This window comes from Podarcis raffonei, chromosome 12, assembly GCF_027172205.1.
Source record: "Podarcis raffonei isolate rPodRaf1 chromosome 12, rPodRaf1.pri, whole genome shotgun sequence".
NCBI lineage: Eukaryota > Metazoa > Chordata > Lepidosauria > Squamata > Lacertidae > Podarcis > Podarcis raffonei.
Genome location: NC_070613.1, coordinates 45,758,237 through 45,775,225, shown reverse-complemented (window position 1 = coordinate 45,775,225; position 16,989 = coordinate 45,758,237). Strand labels below are relative to the sequence as shown.

Genomic DNA, 16,989 nt, shown 5'->3' with positions numbered 1-16,989 from the left:
CTTCCTCGTGTCCTTCAGCATTTCACTATTCCCTGCCATCAGGGGTCTAACCCAGTCTCTCGCCCCCCCTTCGAGATGGCCAATCACAAACGCCACTCGCGATGCCTCGTCGGGAAAGTCGTTAAACTGCAGCTCGAGAGCATACTGCATCTCTGTCCTAAAGGCTTGATAGTTCCTGGGGTCCCCCCCAAACTTCTGCACCAATCCTGGCATCTTTCTTGCTAGTGGGGCGCCTTTTGTCTTATCTGCATCCTGCGCCCTCCTTTCCTCTAGCCTCGCCGTTTGCAGCGCTAGCTGGAGCTCCAACACCCTGTACCTTTCTTCCAGGCTTGGACCCTCTCCAGCTCCTCCTGCTCCACCGGCTCCGGCTGGGTTGCTCATGATGCCTCTCTGCACAAGCTGCTTTCAGGGACTGTCCGATTGCTGTGATGGGATGGTGAGCTGCTTGTGCGTAAAATCCTAGTCCCTCAGAGTTTGGCTAAGTCCACAAACCTCTGTCTCTGACGGAGCTTCTTAAGCATGGCTCCATCAGTCGCTCGTTGAATCGGACAGTGGGCGTTTACGGAACTTCTTCCAGCATAAAAGCTCCTTAACGGAAACGCGTCTTCTGGACTCTCGGCGTGACAGTTTCCGGCGAGGAGTGGGTGTCCCTACAGGAGGTCCTGAAACCTCCCCACTATTTTCGCTCGAAGTGTCTCTGAGCCCTCCCTCCGACTCACTTTCCCTTGGAACTCCACTTCTCCCCCTGCTGGTCCCCTCCTCAGCTGAATGGTCTCTCTCACCCTCCGTGAGCCCTTTCACCTCCTGCGTCTCAGATGGCAGTTCCCTGACAGTGGCCAAATTTCTTTTTTTAGCTTTTAAGCGTCGCAAGACTATAATTGACTGTATTGATATGGGGCTATCTGTTTAGCCCATTTTAGTGTTGGCTAAGTTCTAAAATCTTCCTGGATGTTTTAACTGTGTATTGACAAATGTACTTTTTTCTGACTGACGGTCGAATAAAAGGTTGATGATGATGATTTTGATTTTATTCTGTAAACCGGCCTGAGACCTGCAGGTATAGGGTGATATATAAATTCAATAAATAAATAAAATCACCAATTTTTTCTTTGGCCCCTTTGTTGACTGTTAAGCATCCTCTAAATTAAATTAAAGGTTGTTGTTGTTGTGGTTGTTGTTGTTGTTACTGGCCAGCAAGATGGGGGTGTGGTAAGGTATGCTGAATTAGATAATGGCTTTTCAATACAGTGTGGCTCATTAACAGCACAACCTATAGATATTTCCTTGGAAATGCTCTGCTGTGTTTAAGGGGGGTTACTCCCAAGTAAGTGTATGTAGGAGTGCAGCTTTAAAAGTCTATGTAAATATGGTCTTACCAAGGATTTCAGAATCAATAGAAGGGGCCTTTCATGTACAACATCCTACTACCAGTGTGCTATAATATTTATAAGAAGCTGCTAACTTGCATGCAGTATTTAAAATTGCCCCAGAGGCAAGGAGAACAAAATAGAGCTAATAATGAAACATAAATACAGTGATACCCTGGTTCTCAAACTTAATCCGTTCCAAAACCAAAGCGTTCCAAAACCAAGATGCGCTTTCCCATAGAAAGTAATGCAAAATGGATTCATCTGTTCCAGACTTTTAAAAACAACCCCTAAAACAACAGTTTAACATGTATTTTACTGTCTGACGAGGCCATTGATCCATAAAATGAAAGCACAATAATCAATGTACTGTATTATAAAATAAATAAGGCAGTATTGTAGATGACAGAAATTAAAATTATTATTTTTTCTTAGCTGCACTGGTAAAAGCTATTGTTTGGATGGAGGGGCTTTTATCCATTTCTGCAGTCACACAATCAATCAATCAATTAATCAGTCATTAGCTGAACTGGGTTCCACACAGTCACAAAAACAAATTAACTGAAAAAGCCTCAAAAACAAAAATGCAAAATAAATAGCAAAAACAAAAGCGCCAAACTTAAATCTGTTCCAGAAGTCCGTTTAACTTCCAAAATGTTCAGAAACCAAGGCGCAGCTTCTGATTGGTGCGGGCGCCCTGGAAACAATAGCCAACAGCTGCATTGGACATTCGGCTTCCGAAAAACGTTCAAAAACTGGAACGCTTACTTCCGTGTTTTCGCCATTTGGGAACCTAGGAGTTTGAGAACCAAAGTACCACTGTAGAGCTAATAACAAATACCTGAGAGGTATTCATGAACTTCGCTTCTGAAATCCTAGACTGTTGTCATGGGAAACTGAGAAACTGGGGGACGGGAGGACGGGAAGAAAAGAAACTTGACAGATCTGTCCATCCCTACCTCCAACATTACACATATCATCATCCACTTGTGATGCCCTTTTGCATTCTGTACATAGGACAAAGAGGTTGGTCTCTACACTGAATGGACATAAATCTAGCCTCACAGTTTGCAGCAAACCCCCCCCCCCAGCTATGTTTGTATATACCGGAAAATGCATCTGACAAAGTGTCATCCTCCACGAAAGCTTATGCTGCAATAACGTCTGTAAGGAGGAAGGGCAGGCTGGTGCCTGCCTCCAGGGCACCATGTGACTGGCCCAACAGGAAGTAAACATGGCCAGGCTGGAAGAGTTGCATTAAGACAGGGCTGGCACTCCAGTCCCCTCCAAGTGCAGTTGATGGATGAGGCCAAAACCCACAGAGGATCAGAAGCAGGAACCTCCCTGAAATGGAAAGCAGTGTTACAAGAATTCTAAGGTCCCAAATATACAATAAGTGTTCATAGATGTACAAACACATACATAAGTAGATAAACCATGTGTCTGAAATAGTACAGGAGAACAATCCTGAAGACGTTTTGACTCTCCCAAACCATTATGACTCTCCCAGTGACCGCAAATATTTCTCTGCAAGGAGGAAGGAAATGGGAAAACCTCTCCATTGTCTTTTGCTTACCTGTCTTAAGGGCGTATGTGTGTATGAATAGGGTGAGCCTGTGACCTGGATTCAGGAATTAAAGCATCACAAAAGAATGGCCAGGCTGTCCAGGTGGAGCAATCAGTGACCACTGTCAGGTATCCTGACAAACAGGATTTCTGTGGTAGACAGCCCCCTGTGATGTATTTCTGTTTTAGACCGCCTCCTTTTGTGATGTATTTCTGTTGGAGACTACCTCCTTTTGTGATGTATGTATGATGTTTTGAGGGTAGTCTTGAGCTACCGGGTGGGCAATTTCAAAAGTCTATATAAGGGCTTGCACACCATTGTTTGGCGTCCCTCCTGCCTCCTGCGTGCGGCAGTGATCACCCTGTTGCAACAGTTAATAAAGATCAGGCTTCATAGCTGCCTTGCTTCTCAATATTCTCTGGTTGGCCTCTGTTATTTTTCTCCTACCGATAGGGAACCTACTTAAGGATTCTATAAAGGCTCTTGGATACCCCATAAGGGAAAAGGAGCAGTCGTTTTTTCTTATAACAGCAGGAACGTGAGATGTGTGTGTCTGGTGCCAAGGGGTGAGCCAGGAGCTGAAGGTCCACTTTGGGAAGAGTCAGCATTTAGAAAATCATATGAAGCACTCAAACCTCCTACCAGCATAATTGATGTTGAAGTAAGGGCAGCGAAATTTCAGCTAAGATGAAGCTCAAATCATATATATATGACTGACACCCTTCTTTGGAAATTAAACCCATGTCCAGACTTTAATGTTCAAAAACTTTACTTGCAGAAGCCTATAGTTATTGATGAATTAGAACATACAGTGGTACCTCGGGTTAAGTACTTAATTCGTTCCGGAGGTCTGTTCTTAACCTGAAACTGTTCTTAACCTGAAGCACCACTTTAGCTAATGGGGCCTCCTGCTGCTGCTGCGCCGCCAGAGCCTGATTTCTGTTCTCATCCTGAAGCAAAGTTCTTAACCTGAAGCACTATTTCTGGGTTAGCGGAGTCTGTAACCTGAAGCGTATGTAACCTGAAGCATATGTAACCCGAGGTACCACTGTAATATTTACAGTGACATGCTCCTCCAAGCATGGGCTTATAGTTTCTTTTTCTAACTTCCAAATGAAAGTATTTTCCTCTCTTTCCAGAGTTCAGCACTGAGCCTTCTGTATCTCAGTTAGGGCGTGCCTTGCAGCTCCTACGAGAGATTTCCACTTTTACCTTCTCCAGCAGTTGTGCTCTCTTTCTTCCAAGCAAAGAAGCAACACTCGGACACTCTATTCAACTTAGCAGTGTTCACAGTGGATTCTAAAACACAGTTGTCTTGCTTCACATAAAATGGAGTCCCTCTTTTACTAGATGTGACCAACGTGAGCCAATCACATGAGAACTACTAGAGAACTCTCTAGAATTCAGTTACCGGCCAATCAAATTTAAACACATAGTGTGCTGGTCCCGGGGGGCTAACTGAGAGGCGAGTCCGGTCCGAGGTCAATGGTGCAGTATGGAGGCTGTCCGTCAAAGCTGTAGCTGGGTCCAAGGTGGGGAGTCGGGTGAGGTCAGGAACTCTGGCAGAAGAGCAGGACAAGGTGCAGGCAGGAACAGGCTACCAACAACATTGCTCCCACAACCTGGGACTGGGGCTGACTGGCTTTTATCTGCCCTGAAACATAGGGTGGCCCCAGTCCACAGGTGACTTGCCTCTCCTGGCCTGGAGGTGAGCACTCCTCCTGCGGGAACTTACCGTATTTTTTGCACCATAACACTCACTTTTTTCCTCCTAAAAAGTAAGGGGAAATGTCTGTGCGTGTTATGGAGGGAATGCCTACGGGTGGCATGCCTACGGATTTTCCTCCTCTAAAAACTACGTGCGTGTTATGGTCGGGTGCGTGTTATAGAGTGAAAAATACGGTAGTTCCCTCCGCCTCTCTGCCCTGAGCGTCTGCAGCTCAGGAGAGACTGGAGGGTTACCGGACCAAGAGGCAACCTCAGCTTCCTCTGACGGGGCTGAGAGTGGAGCACCTGCAGGCAATGGGTCCTCCATCCCCTCAGGAGCCAGAGCAGACTCAGCTGGTGCCTGCACCTGAGGATCCAGCACAGGTGAGGACCCTTCAGGCTCAAGCCCCAGCCCCAGCTCAGCTGGTCCTGGAGGCGGGGACTTCTGTGCAGGCTGGGATTCCTCAGGTTCAGCCTCAGAGTCCGAATCCCAGGCCATCACACATAGTAATGCATAGAAGCATTTACAATTTCAGTGAATTAAATTACTATACTTAACAAGGGACTCATCATAGCTCCTCTGAAGTAAAAGACAGGTGTGGATTTCTAGCTCTTTCGGACCACCAGGACCCGGGCGTATCTGTCCAATGTCTTTAAGTGCCGCAAGACTCCCTTTAGAAGTTGCTTTCAACTGCCTTTCTATGTTTCAGAACTTTCCAAGTAAATGCATTATCTAGTTAAGATCAACAACAAAGGCTGGGAAGGGTGCATGATTTGTGGATTTAGCGAACTTATACGGAGCATACTTCGAAATCTGGAAGCAACATAGTAAACAAAGAAGATCAAAGCGGTTGTTCATAATTAATTGCCATTACACCGTTTGATGTGTTAATTGACTTGTCTTTTCTTTCAAGCTTCCCTTGTGTGCCTCAAGAAGGGGAAACTTGGCGGAAGGCACCTGCCATTTATTAAAGCTCACTGAAGAATTTAAGATCAAAGGAAGAACATGGGATGCAGAGGCAACTTGTGACCGTCATAACCAAGCAGGAAAAGTGAAAAAGGACATGGACATTATAGCTACACTACTATTCTACTGCTCTGGTCCTTCAAGAGAGAAAAAGAGAATGCAGTCTGGATGAAATAAAAAGAGATCCCTTGGATGTATACTAGGTAGCCAGAGAAATTTCCTAAACTGAGTCCCTCGATGACTATTTGCTACCTAATGGCCTAGATCAGAGAACCTATTTTAGCCCTATGGCCAGATTCCAGTTCAACTGACCTTCTGAGGACCACAATTTCTCCTGATTGTTCCTTAGTTTTGGTTTTTAAAAAAATTGATTTAGTTTTTCAGTTTAAAGTTTTACAATCAATTATCCAACAACCAACATAAAAACAAGATTCCATAGAATCTCCTGTACTTCCCTCCTCCCCTTTGTGGGTCCTTTTGTTAACCATTTCCTCCTGCATCTTTTATAATAAACCAGATCTTTTACATCTCCATTATATCCCAAATTCAACATTAAACTACAAGTGTTATTCCATTCCCACTAATGATTTTAGCTGTTTACAATGGTTTTTAAGATAAATTATAAAAATTTTCCCATTCCTTATTAACATTTTGGTCTTCCTGATTTCTGATTCTTCCGATCATTTTTGCCATTTTGGCTTAATCCATCAATTTAATCTGCCATTCTTCTCTGGTCGGGACTTTGTCTTCTTTCCATCAGGCATGGGATAAGGAAAGCTATGCTGTCCTGATTGTTCCTTTGTAGCATGTTGTTGTTGTTTAGTCGTGTCCGACTCTTTGTGACCCCATGGACCAGAGCATGCCAGGCACTCCTGTCTTCCACTGCCTCCCGCAGTTTGGTCAAACTCATGCTGGTAGCTTCGAGAACACTATCCAAACATCTCGTCCTCTGTCGTCCCCTTCTCCTTGTGCACTCCATCTTTCCCAACATCAGGGTCTTTTCCAGGGAGTCTTCTCTTCTCATGAGGTGGCCAAAGTATTGGAGTCTCAGCTTCAGGATCTGTCCTTCCAGTGAGCACTCAGGGCTGATTTCCTTCAGAATGGAGAGGTTGGATCTTCTTGCAGTCCATGAGACTCTCAAGAGTCTCCTCCAGCACCATAATTCAAAAGCATCAATTCTTCGGCAATCAGCCTTCTTTATGGTCCAGCTCTCACTTCCATACATCACTACTGGGAAAACCATAGCTTTACCTATACGGACCTTTTGTTGGCAAGGTGATGTCTCTGCTTTTTAAGATGCTGTCTAGGTTTGTCATTGCTTTTCTCCCAAGGAGCAGGCGTCTTTTAATTTCGTGGCTGTTGTCACCATCTGCAGTGATCATGGAGCCCAAGCCTTTGTAGCATAGCTTTCCCTATCCCATGCTTGATGCCAAGTGATGTCAGGTGATTGACAGGCGGGTGTGGCTTCGCCAAAACTGTCTTGCGGTTCTCCAATGTCAGTCTAGATGAACCATTAAATTGTGTTTGTGTGTATTTTAAGTGTTTAAAAAACAACATGGGTGTTGATCCAGATCCCAAACATAGAACAGTTAAAACAAAAAAAAAAATTTTTCCTTCCAGTAGCACCTTAAAGGCAGACCATTGGCCTGCGCATCTGAAGAAGTGTGCATGCACACGAAAGCTCATACCAAGAACTAACTTAGTTGGTCTTTAAGGTGCTACTGGAAGGAAAAAATTTTTTTGTTTTGGCTTTTACACTGGTAAGCCCAAAAGGAGGAGGAGGATTTCTATATGGTAACGTGTGGGAAGGCACTGAACCGATTTGGAGGAGAAGGGCAAGAAGAGCTTGCTATCCACATAGCAAGGAGGGTACTGAGAAGTATTACTATGCTTGGGAGAACGTGTGTTTTGTTAGTGTGTGTGTGTGTGTGTGTGTGTGTGTGTGTGTGTTTGTTTGTGTGTAATGCACTTGGAGGGAAGAGCTGGCTGGCACACTTCTTCAGATGCGCAGGCCAATGGCCTGCGCTCAGGCCATTGGCCTGCGCATCTGAAGAAGTGTGCATGCACACGAAAGCTCATACCAAGAACTAACTTAGTTGGTCTTTAAGGTGCTACTGGAAGGAAAAAAAATTTTTTGTTTTGACTATGGCAGACCAACACGGCTACCTATCTGTAAATAGAACAGTTAGATGTGGAGGAATGCTTTCTCCCTGTACCAGTAGTAGTTGGTGGTTCAGAGCAGTGCTTCCTGTTTAACCTCATTCCACTGCCATGACTGTGGCATACTGGGAGAGGCGAGGCAGAGGCAGGGCCAGCATGGTGCAGACATACCAGCAGAACCGATCTGGGGCTTGTGTTTGCACCACACCAACCTTGCCACCACCTCATTCCTCCCGGAATGCCACATCGACAGCAATGATGGGGGAGTTCATACTGGAAAGTCCACCTGAAACATGAGTGCATCACTTTAGCAGAAAAATAAAAGATGCAAGTATTGCCTAACACTGTGTTAAAGGCTTCCTCTTAAGAAGAGGCTGTATGTTCTTTAGATGAAGTATTTAGCAATACTGGGAAGATCAGGAAAATATGTTCAATCCTCTTTTAAAAAGGTAGTACAGTGGTACCTTGGGTTACATACGCTTCAGGTTACATACGCTTCAGGTTACAGACTCCGCTAAGCCAGAAATAGTACCTCGGGTTAAGAACTTTGCTTCAGGATAAGAACAGAAATCACGCGGCAGTGGCACGGCAGCAGCAGGAGGCCCCATTAGCTAAAGTAGTGCTTCAGGTTAAGAACAGTTTCAGGTTAAGAACGGACCTCTGGAACGAATTAAGTACTTAACCCGAGGTACCACTGTATTTTATTAGTTTTCAAAGGGGGAAACCAGCCAGATGGGCAGGGTATAATCATTGTTGTTCTTGTTCTTGTTGTTTAAGAAGCACCATCCTGCCAACTCCTATTGCTAATTAATCCTAATAAAAATTATCTCCCTCCAGAAAGACTGTGGAACATGCGTATAAAATTTACAGCATGTTATGGTTTAAGAGAGAATTATATGAAAATGTTATACAGATGGTATCTGACACTAAACAGATTGGCAAAAATGTACGAATCAAAATCGAATATGTGTTGGAAATGCAGAGGGAAAGAAGGTACTTTTCTCTTGTAATAAGGTTAAAGCTTACTGGGAAATGATATATAATGAATTGAAAAAGATGTTTAAGATAACCTTTGTAAAAACAAAACAAAACCCAAAAGCTTTTCTTTGGGGAATTATGGGATCAGAAATTTGATGTATGCAACCACTGCCGCAAGAATGACATTTGCCCCAAAATGGAAAGAAGGAGTTTCGATGAAAGAAGAATGGCTACAGAAATTAATGGACGATGCAGGAATGGTGAAACTTACCGGAAAAGAACAAATCAAACAAAAAACTTTTTATTAAGGCATGGAAATCATTTATTGAGTATTTACAAACAAATTGTAAACAAATGAAGACTTTAGCAAGACTACTGTAAAAACTTGCAGTTTCTAAAACATATATGAAACAGATGAGGAAAAGAATAAATAGAGTTAACTGGGATATGCAGAAGAAGAAAAAGACAGGTTAAATTCACGGAACCGCTGAAAGAGGGGGAGGGAAGCCAAGATTTGATAGGTAAGAATTGTTTTAATTTTTGTTGTTGTCGTTGTTGAAATGTTTATTTGTTGAAAATGAAAATTATAAATAAACACTCTCTCTCTCTCTCTCTCTCTCTCTCTCTCTCTCTCTCTGTGTGTGTGTAATCCCCCTCCAGTTTGTTTCTTGAGGAAAGTTGCTTAGAACAAAGAATATACCGTATTTTTTGCTCTATAAGACTCACTTTTTCCCTCCTAAAAAGTAAGGGGAAATGTGTGTGCGTCTTATTGCTGCTTTCACTGTGCAGCGATCCCTCTTGCTGTTCTGGCTTCTGAGATTCAGAATATTTTTTTTCTTGTTTTCCTCCTCCAAAAACTAGGTGTGTCTTGTGGTCTGGTGCGTCTCATAGAGCGAAAAATATGGTACTTTTGCCACAGGTTAGACAGGGTAAGTTTAGGACAATATAGCTGGCTAACACTGACATATTGGTCTCATCTGACTGTGTAACCGCAGCAGAATTGCCCTTCCTGTATTTACTTATGTCTCATCCTGTGTTAGTTTAGCTAATGTAATTTATAAACTGTCGGTGCTCCTTGTGGTTTAAACAGTACATTAGCCTTTTTGCTCCACTTCAGAAAGGATGCAGATACTTTAAACAGCAGTGCGAAAAATGTATAGCAAGAGAACTTCTGCACTGCTCAGCCTGGGCTCCAGTCCAGCTACAGCGAGTTGTCACTGTCTCGTTGAAAGTACTAGATCTTGAATGACTGCCAAGTAGCTTTTTTTTCCATTTGCTTCAATGGGACGTACTTATGACTAGCTTGGGAGAACAATGCTCAAGGCCATAGATGGCAGGACTATCACAGATCTGGCCCTGTCAGAGTGAAGGCGACAGCATATCTGGGGTGTCATGAAGCACAACAAACATTTATTTATTTTTTATTTTTATTATTTATTTATCTATAGAACTGCTTGCATAACACAATCTCATTTTTTTAAAAAACCAAGAGTGGTTTGCAATTATATACGTACAACTAAAAGCCGCGGATACCTATTGCTGTTGAATTTTGCCACTTAATTTGTTGAATACTGTGGCTTTATATTGTGATGTTTCCCCATTATAGAATGTTACCCACCTTAGGATTGGCAATGATAGTTGGCTGTGAGCCCTGGAAAAGCTCCTCCCTGCCTTGTAGACCTTTTCCCACCTGTCCTGGGAGAACGGACTCCAACTACAAAAGCTGAGGCTGCTCAACAAACTCTTGGGTTGTTGTATTGTTTAGGGGTTTTTTTGTTACTGGTATTATTATTTTTTGTATCTTCATTTTTTGTATCCATGATTTATGTGGAAATTGCTCAGTTTGGTTGTGTACTTTTTGGATATTTTATTCATTGTTTATGACTACTTTTGTTATGTTTCAGTGTATCTATGTGGGGCTTATTGTCTATTTGTTTGGTTGTATGTTGCTTTTGGGTTGCCCTGGGCAAAATAAAGCAGCTGACAAATTTAATAAATATTAAACATTAAACAGATAAATAAACAGTTCTCTTTATGCAAGCAGCTTAACCAAGAACTGATGCCGAAGATACCCTTGTGCAAGGGAAAGAAATTTGCGCCCCATTACCATATATTCTGCACGCAGAACAGTTCATTGTACCTTCACTATTTGAATCCGCTTGCAGAACTGCATGAGCAACATTTGATTTGATTTGATATCTAGTATTTGACTATCTAGTGGGACGCGGGTGGCGCTGTGGGGTAAGCCTAGGACTTGCCGATCAGAAGGTCAGCAGTTCAAATCCCCATGACGGGGTGAGCTCCCGTTGCTTGGTCCCTGCTCCTGCCAACCTAGCAGTTTGAAAGCACATCAAAGTGCAAGTATATAAATAGGTACCACTCCAGCGGGAAGGTAAACGGCGTTTCCGTGCGCTGCTCTGGTTCGCCAGAAGTGGCTTAGTCATGCTGGCCACATGACCTGGAAGCTGTACGCCGGCTCCCTCGGCCAGTAAAGCGAAATGAGCGCCGCAACCCCAGAGTCAGTCATGACTGGACCTAATGGTCAGGGGTCCCTTTACCTAATCCCAGTCCTTTGGATGCTGACCATGATATTTCAGAGTCAGCTTGAGATCACAATACCCATGTACCTGCTTGGCCTGCTGCGTAGGTGTTCAACCATTGTTGATGGGTAACTTCCAGGCCCCTCCTGCTCTCTCTCTTTCAGATGTTTTTAAATCTTTAAACCAGACTTCAACCAAGAAACCCCTCAAACAGAGGACTGGGTAACGCAGGGCATACTGCCGCACTAGAGAGAAGATTAACCATTTGGATTCCCATAGCTCATCTTCAATCTTTCATTATAATATACAATTCCCGTCCTGTAGTAAGTGTAGAATGAGCTTGATTCACACATAAAATGGCACACACATCCCAGGGAAGAAGGGGTGAGTGAAGTTCTACATCAGGAACAAGGGGAGAATAAAGATCTACTTCAGGAACAAGAATGAGGGGAGAACAGTGATATAAGTAATAAATCTGCTCCTTTCCCCTTTTGGGGTACCCAAGAGCCCATATAGAGTCCTTTTGTAGGTTCCCTATCGGTAGGAGAAAATAACAGAGACCAACCAGGAATATTGAGAAGCAAAGCAGCTAGTAAGCCTGATCTTTATTAACTGTTGCAACAGGGTGCTCCCCCACACGCAGGAGAGAGGAGGAGGACCCAGAGCCTCATATAGTCATTTTAAATTGCCGACCCTGGAGTCCAAGACCACCCCCAGAAACATCATACCTACATCACAGAAAAGGTGGTCTACCACAGAAATCTGAGTGCATTGTTTTTCCCCTGTCTGCCAGGATAATGGGTCACTGATTGCATTACCTGGGCCATTTGGCCACTCTTTTGTGATGATAACTACTTTATTCCTGAATCCAGGTCATAGGCTCACCCTATTCATACACAGACACACCAGGATTTGTGAACGAAAAGACAGTGGGGAGGCTTTTCCATTTCCCTTTGACCTTGCAGGGAAATATCTGAGGTCAATTTGGGAGGGACAAAATGGTTTCAGGACTTTTCCTGTGAGCTTCAGACATGTGGTTTCTATATGTGTGTGTGTTTGCTTGGTACATTTCTTTTATATATGTAAGACCTTAACATTCTTATAACAGCATCTCCTATTTGCCAAGAGAATGCTAGAGAGGCAGCAAATTCAGCCTCCAAGGAGCACGCTGGAGGGAGAGCTGTTTCTGCTACCGCTGTAGCGGCAGCAGTGGGCAGTGTATTCATTGGAGGTTGAATCTGCTGTCCTTGTGGATCATGCCGCCCGAGGCAGTTGCCTCATCTTGTCTCATGTGTGAGCCGGCCCCAATCTGATGGAGGAACTGAACAGCGATGCAACGATCCTAGCAGCCAAACTGGTGGGAGGATTTTCTGGGAGGGCTGAACCAGATTGTGATGGTGGAATGAACAGCTGCGACCTTCTGTCCCCCCAGAAATTCCACCCATTGTGGAAAGACCCTTGCAGACACCGGTTGAAGAGAAATTCCAGCCGGGATTGTTGGTCCTTCTACCTATGGAGGATGCAATGGATACAATGAGGGGACCAAAACTAAAACCTGAGCTTTAGGGAAAACCAAGTCCGAACAATCTTCTTCGAAAGACTATCCCAAGTCTGGTTAAAACTGACCTACTCCATGTTCCTTAGCTATAAATTTAAGTACGTTTGAATAGTCCAGTGACTCTAGCTTGGGAATAGCAGACATTTGGCTATCCCACATAAACAGTAGCTTTTCCAGAGAAGCTTGGAAAGACCAGCTTGCATCTTTGCAACGTTTTCCTTCAGGATAAGCAATCTTTTCCATCTTCCTCATTCTCAAGGAATGACGCCGCGCTGGAACCAGTTCCTCAGACAGCTGCTCCTCTTTTCGGAGCCTTTGGGTAGTGGAAGCAACGACTAGGGTTCGAGGCTTCTCGTTTGATTTGCCAACTACCAGATCTCATAAAATCCAAACTGTTTATGGACATGCAGCACGTATTCAAAACACACTCAAAAAGAACATGCGCTAAAAGACTTTTTTATATATAAAAAAAGACACTCTCTGCTAAACGGAGTATCCCAATTTCCATTTCACTTCTATATAGGGTAATGGTGCTCTAGGGTTTTTTTTTACTAAGTAGTGGAGAGAGTCCAATTGGCCAGTGGCCACAAGAGTAGCTAGATTGAAACTCGCCATAGTATAGCAAAAATAGAACAGATTCTGGCTTTCCCTGCTTGCTACAAACTCATATTTTCTGGTCTTTACGTTTTAGAAAACAGCAGCTAAATCTCTATGCGAATCCTCAGTTAGTTGCCATATGCAGGGGGTTGCAATATGTACTGTGGTCCCAATAACTGCACCTAGTCTTTCATTATTTGTTGTTTAGTCGTTTAGTCATGTCCGACTCTTCGTGACCCCATGGACCAGAGCACGCCAGGCACTCCTGTCTTCCACTGCCTCCCGCACTTTGGTCAGACTCATGTTTGTAGCTTCGAGAACACAGTCAAACCATCTCGTCCTCTGTCGTCCCCTTCTCCTTGTGCCCTCCATCTTTCCCAACATCAGGATCTTTTCCAGGGAGTCTTCTCTTCTCATGAGGTGGCCAAAGTATTGGAGCCCCAGCTTCAGGATCTGTCCTTCCAGTGAGCACTCAGGGCTGATTTCCTTCAGAATGGATGGGTTGATCTTCTTGCAGTCCATGGGAGGCAGCCCTGTTCAGGGAAGTTTTTAATATGTGACATTTTAGTGTATCTTTCATCTTTGTTGGAAGCCGCCCAGAGTGGCTGGGGAAACCCAGCCAGATGGGCGGGGTACAAATAATAAATTATTATTATTATTATTATTATTATTATTATGCCTAAAATATGCAGGGATTTATGATATGCGAAAAGAACTGTGGAAAGAGAAGAAGGGAAGTCATTTTAAGGATGTTTAAGTGAGTATTCTAAATTGTAAAACAGAAAATTTAATTTTACTGTGTGTGTGTGTATATATATATATATATATATATATACACACACACACACACACAGTAAAATTAAATTTTCTGTTTATGTATTACATATATATATATATGTAATAAAAAGTCAATCACAGGTACACTTTTTTAAAAAACCGAAGAACAACCTGGATTTCCCCACAGAATCTCAGAATCATAGGGTTGGGAGATCATCTAGGGAAAAAGGCACCTCAACTTGGTCACAGCTCCAACCAACAGATTGAGCCTTTTTCCGCCTTCGAGTCCCCAGATTCCCTTGAACTACAACTCCCATCGTCCCTGATTTCTGCCCATTCCAGCAAAGCATGATGGGAGTTGTAGTCCAACGGGCACACCTCGGACCCTAAGATTGCGCTCCTATCTCTCTCCAGCGAGAGGTGGAGGGGAGGGAGGAGCGTTCTCCCGTATTGCGCAGGCGCATCGCGACGGCGACGCCTCCGCCACAGGGGCTGCCGGGAAGTCCCTTCCTGAGCGGGAGGCCATAGGCGGAGACGTCGGGGGGCTGCCGTGACGTCAGCGAATAAGGAAAGGAGCGCGCTGAGGCGTCTGCTGCCCGGACCCGGCCATGGAAGCGGCGGAGCTGGAGCAGGAGGCGGTGAAGTTCGCGCAGATGGCGGTGCAGCGGGACCAGCGGGGCCACTATCACGAAGCGGCCTTTTACTACAAGGTGCCAGGGGGGGAGCGGGGTCGCGGGGGGGGGGAGAGGAAATGGGGGTGCCACCCATGGGCGTAGCCAAGGGGGGCATTAAAAATACAAACCACATGAGGTTCTGCCCCCCCAACAAAAGGCTTGCACCCCTAGCAAAATGCCTGCCCCCTAGCAAAACGCCAGCCCCCCAACAAAAGGCCTGCCCCCTAACAAAAGGCCTGCCCCCCAACAAAAGTTATGCCCCCCTAACAAAAGGCTTGCACCCCTAGCAAAAGGCCTGCCCCCTAACAAGAGGCCTGCCCCCCAGCAAAAGGCCTGACCCCCAACAAAAAGCCTGCCCCCCCCACAAGGTCTGCTCCCTAACAAAAGGCTTGCCCCCCCCAACAAAAGGCCTGCCCCCCTAACAAAAGGCTTGCACCCCTAGCAATATCCTGCCCCCCTGGCAAAAGGTCTGCCCCCCAACAAAAGACCTGCCCCACCTAACGAAAGCCTTGCCCCCCCAACAAAAACCTTACCCTCCCCAACAAAAGGCCTCCCCCCCTCCCCAAACAAGAGGCCTGGGTATGCCCATGTTGCCACCTGTCCTGTACAATACAGAAATTTTAGTGTAAAATGCTTCATCCTTTATTGATAAAGTTTTCTTCTTTCAGGTTTCCTCTCTCTCTATCTCTGTGCCAAGTTAGGGATCCTCTCCAACTGGCTGTGTTTGAAAGGGTGTGTGAAAGGTTAAGCTCTGGGTCAATGTTAGAAACTGAGATATGAAAGCTAGGAGCTTTAATGGCACCATAAACCTAAGTTGTGGGCGCAACAACAGAATGCCTAGGTGTGTTTTTTTTTTATAACAAGAATACAAAGCTGAAAATGAATGAACTGCAGTTTTTCACATGGTCCAGTCCTTCCCTTGCCCACCCCCATAATATTCTTAAGGGGGTCTCTTCTCCGGTCTTCAGAGAGTAGCTGGAAGTGGGGAGGCAGGCAAAGGTGCTCCTTTCCTTCCACTCTACAGTTTTAATCTGAAACCTTTGGCACAGGACTGCTCCCAGAGCTCAGAAACTGCTCGCGCTAAGGAAATTCCCTGTCGTAAAATACGCCTAGAACAATGGGAGTTCAGAACGCTGCTCTGTGTAGCCAATAACAAATAGATTTACAAATTCATGTGCATAGGAACCAACTTCTAGGGGTTGAGGTCCCTTCGCCCCACTCCCAGTAAAATATTTGAGGGGCTGTTCCCCCCAAAAGTTGATGTGCATTGCGGGTTAGCGCCATCGGCTAATGGCGGATTCCCTCCAGGCTCCGGAGGGAATCGGCTCCGCAGGATTGGGTCTTGACCGCTGCGGCGACGCGGGGACCCTCAAAAATCACAGGTGGTGAGGCCTGTGAACCTGGTGACTCGGCGGGCACCATTTGCGCCCCCCCCGACCTGTGAAGGAGCCTTTTTAAAGGCTTCAGAACGGGGGACGGGGTGAGCGGCGCGGTGCTGAGAGTCGACTGCTTCTCCTGCGGAGTGAAGCCGCATTGCCATGGTCGGAGAGCGCTGACTTCTTCTTGTGAGCAATTGGACTTTAAAGTAACAACCCGTGAGTAGTACGGAAATTGGAAAGAAAAATTTTTCTTTTGAATTAGGCACGATCGGGGAAGGCGCAAACAGGAAGTCCGTCTCCCCGTCTTGTAAATAATCTAAAGCAAGGACCTGCTAACTAAGATCGAGAGAACCCTTTCTTTTTTACTTGGTAAAAGACATTAATTTCACGATTTGGCAATATAAGAAATCTTACTGGAGGATAAAGAGCTAATTTTGGGAGCTGAAGTGCCACCCCCCTGGACCCGGGAGTGATCCGCGAGAGAGCCTGCTGATGAGGTATTGAAGAGTTTGACAGCTGTCAAATTAGCTGTCAAGATGGGAAAAGAGAACTTTGTTTTTGTTGCTTCTGCTGGCTATATTTGTTACAATTTGGTTACAATTTGTTGAAAACAAGGAAGAACTGTTACAAACTAACTTGATTTTTGGATTTGAACTGGAAAGAATACTAAGTTACCAAAATCCCTCTAGAGGGGGATTTGGGACATTACAAGAATGGC

The 16,989-nt window shown here is 44.8% G+C and overlaps 1 protein-coding gene across 7 annotated transcripts in view; it reads left to right on the top strand.

The window, feature by feature from the left end:
- Window positions 1-14,595: 14,595 nt before the first annotated feature.
- CAPN7 (calpain 7) overlaps window positions 14,596-16,989 on the top strand; it is an 86,729-nt gene continuing 84,335 nt past the window's right edge. For 2 of the 7 annotated variants that reach the window (XM_053359154.1, XM_053359153.1), the window contains exon 1: window positions 14,599-14,928. In XM_053359154.1, coding sequence (XP_053215129.1) covers window positions 14,827-14,928 — 102 coding nt within the window. In that variant the 5' untranslated portion in view covers window positions 14,599-14,826. Of the gene's footprint in view, window positions 14,929-16,989 lie in introns of all 7 variants that reach the window. The other 5 variants (XM_053359159.1, XM_053359155.1, XM_053359157.1 and 2 more) reach the window with 5 other exon arrangements.